Source organism: Nannospalax galili, unplaced genomic scaffold (genome assembly GCF_000622305.1).
Source record: "Nannospalax galili isolate Female #2095 unplaced genomic scaffold, S.galili_v1.0 scaffold204, whole genome shotgun sequence".
Classification (NCBI taxonomy): domain Eukaryota; kingdom Metazoa; phylum Chordata; class Mammalia; order Rodentia; family Spalacidae; genus Nannospalax; species Nannospalax galili.
Window position 1 is genome coordinate 1,006,057 of NW_008350959.1, and position 1,980 is coordinate 1,008,036.

Genomic DNA, 1,980 nt, shown 5'->3' on the forward strand with positions numbered 1-1,980 from the left:
AATAGGGTGTTGGGGGGGGGGGGGGGTTGGTTGTTTGCTGGCTTGTTTTTCTTTTGTTTTTGTTGTTGCTTTTGCCTGCTCACATTTTATAATCGAACTAGTCTTAGCTCTGTGCCCACACAAAACCCGAGCCTGGATTTGCCCTAGTTTGCCAGCCCAAAGGGAGTATATTAACACATCAGCCTTTTTCTTACAGGCACCTTAAATGCTTGTGAATTGTTGTGTTGCAAACCTGCTGGCCCAAACTGGACTGCGTAGGACTGGAGGTGGAACACCGGCGGAGGAGTCTCCAGTCTGCGTGACCGCCTCCCACACTTAACTGCCAGCAGCGGCCCGCGGTCGATCACAGTCTGTCCCGGCGCAAGAGGCGAAGGGGACACTCGGGGGCCGCCGTCCAACGGCTGCAGCTCGAAGCCCGCGCACATGACCCGACCACAGGGTCCCGCCGACCAGAACGGCTGTGGACACCAGGCTCCTTCCACAGGCGCACAGCCCTCACTCCGCCAGGCTTTCCTGGCTTCCGGAATCCCGCCTCCGCTTCCTGTGTCTCGCTTCTAGCCAGTGACTCAGGGGTATCCTCCACCAGCCGGGACCAAATTATAAACCGTGGCTTCCATCCACGGCCTCTGTCCCTTCCACCGCACTCGGGATGCTGGGCTCCTGGTCCTTCCATGCCTCCTTGCTCTGAAAACTACCAGTCCCAGAAGGCCATGCGCGAACGTCTCTGCGTTTGTGCTCTGGGCGCCAGAGGGTCAGGTGTCTGAAGGCCTGAGGAGAGGGTTCCCAGCCAGGAGAGGTGTTTTTGTTTTCTGTTTTATTTCAAAAGGAACTTTCCTTTCATAAACTACAATGCCATAATAAAATATAAATTATACGCAGCAACCCAGTACACACAATTTTAACAATACGTGCAAATTAAAAGTTCTACAACACAATGCTTACTCTCATAATACCTCTTGCTTTGTGACTTTTCTAGTCTATCATGTTTTTCATTGCTGTTGGGATTTGTTTTGTGTGTGGTACCGTGCTGGGGTGGAACACTGGACCTCGGACATAGTACACACACTCTACCACTGAGCAACAGTTCCAACCCCTTCTTGTCTTCTGTTTGCTTTTAAAGGATTTTCTAATTATGTGTGTATGTGGGGGTGGGAGATTATGTACATATGTGGGTATAGGTGTCCGTGGAGACCAGAAAAGGGCTAGAGTTACCTGACATGGATGATACGAACTGAACATGGATCCTCTGTAAGAGCAGTAGCACTCTTTTTTTTATATACATATTTTATTATTTTTATTTTATGCGTATGAGTGTATTGCCTGCATGTAGGTAAGTGCACCCGTGTCCTGCAATGCTTGCGGAGGACAGAAGAGGCTGTCGGATACCCTGGAACTGGAGTTATGGACAGTTGTTAGCTGCCATGTGGGTGCTGGGATTCCAACCCAGGTATTCTGTAAGAACAGCCAGTGTTCTTAACCACTGAGCCATCTCTCCAGGGCTGGAGAAGTAGCACTCTTAATGTCAGCCAGGAGAGTTTAAACAGAGGGACTCAGCTGGTCACCCGTCAACCTACAGCAGAGGGTCCTCCTTTCCCTGTGGAGGAGGCCTGTCCAGTGCAGGGCCCTGGGGTGGGAGTGGCTTTGCTACCCTGTGGAGGAGGTCTCAGTTTCCCCTAACCCTGCAGCAGTGTTAGGAGTTAGCGAAGGGCAGGCAGTTAGGGCAGAGGTCGGAATGTGCTGGAATGTGTCAAAGCAGGGCCATGCACCAAAAATAAGACTACCCGTCTAATAGGATATGTTTAACTTATCTCTATCCTGGCCGGGTTCATCCGGGGCAAGAAAGAGGGGACCAAAGGAAAGACCTAGGGACCCTGTAAAAGAATCAGCCGGTCTAGTGGCTCTGGAGATCCCATCCCACACGGTATCTTTAGCTCTGGCTCTTTACTCTCTGCCTCAATAAAAGCCTGCTTTCACCCTTTT

General features: G+C 50.9%; 1 protein-coding gene across 1 annotated transcript in view; it reads right to left on the minus strand.

Moving 5' to 3' along the window:
* The window catches only part of Aplf (aprataxin and PNKP like factor), a 127,293-nt gene extending 126,459 nt beyond the window's left edge, over positions 1-834 (minus strand). Inside the window, 1 exon segment of the mRNA XM_029553528.1 lies at positions 201-834. Coding sequence (XP_029409388.1) covers positions 201-425 — 225 coding nt within the window. The 5' untranslated portion in view covers positions 426-834.
* Between the last annotated feature and the right edge of the window lie 1,146 nt (positions 835-1,980).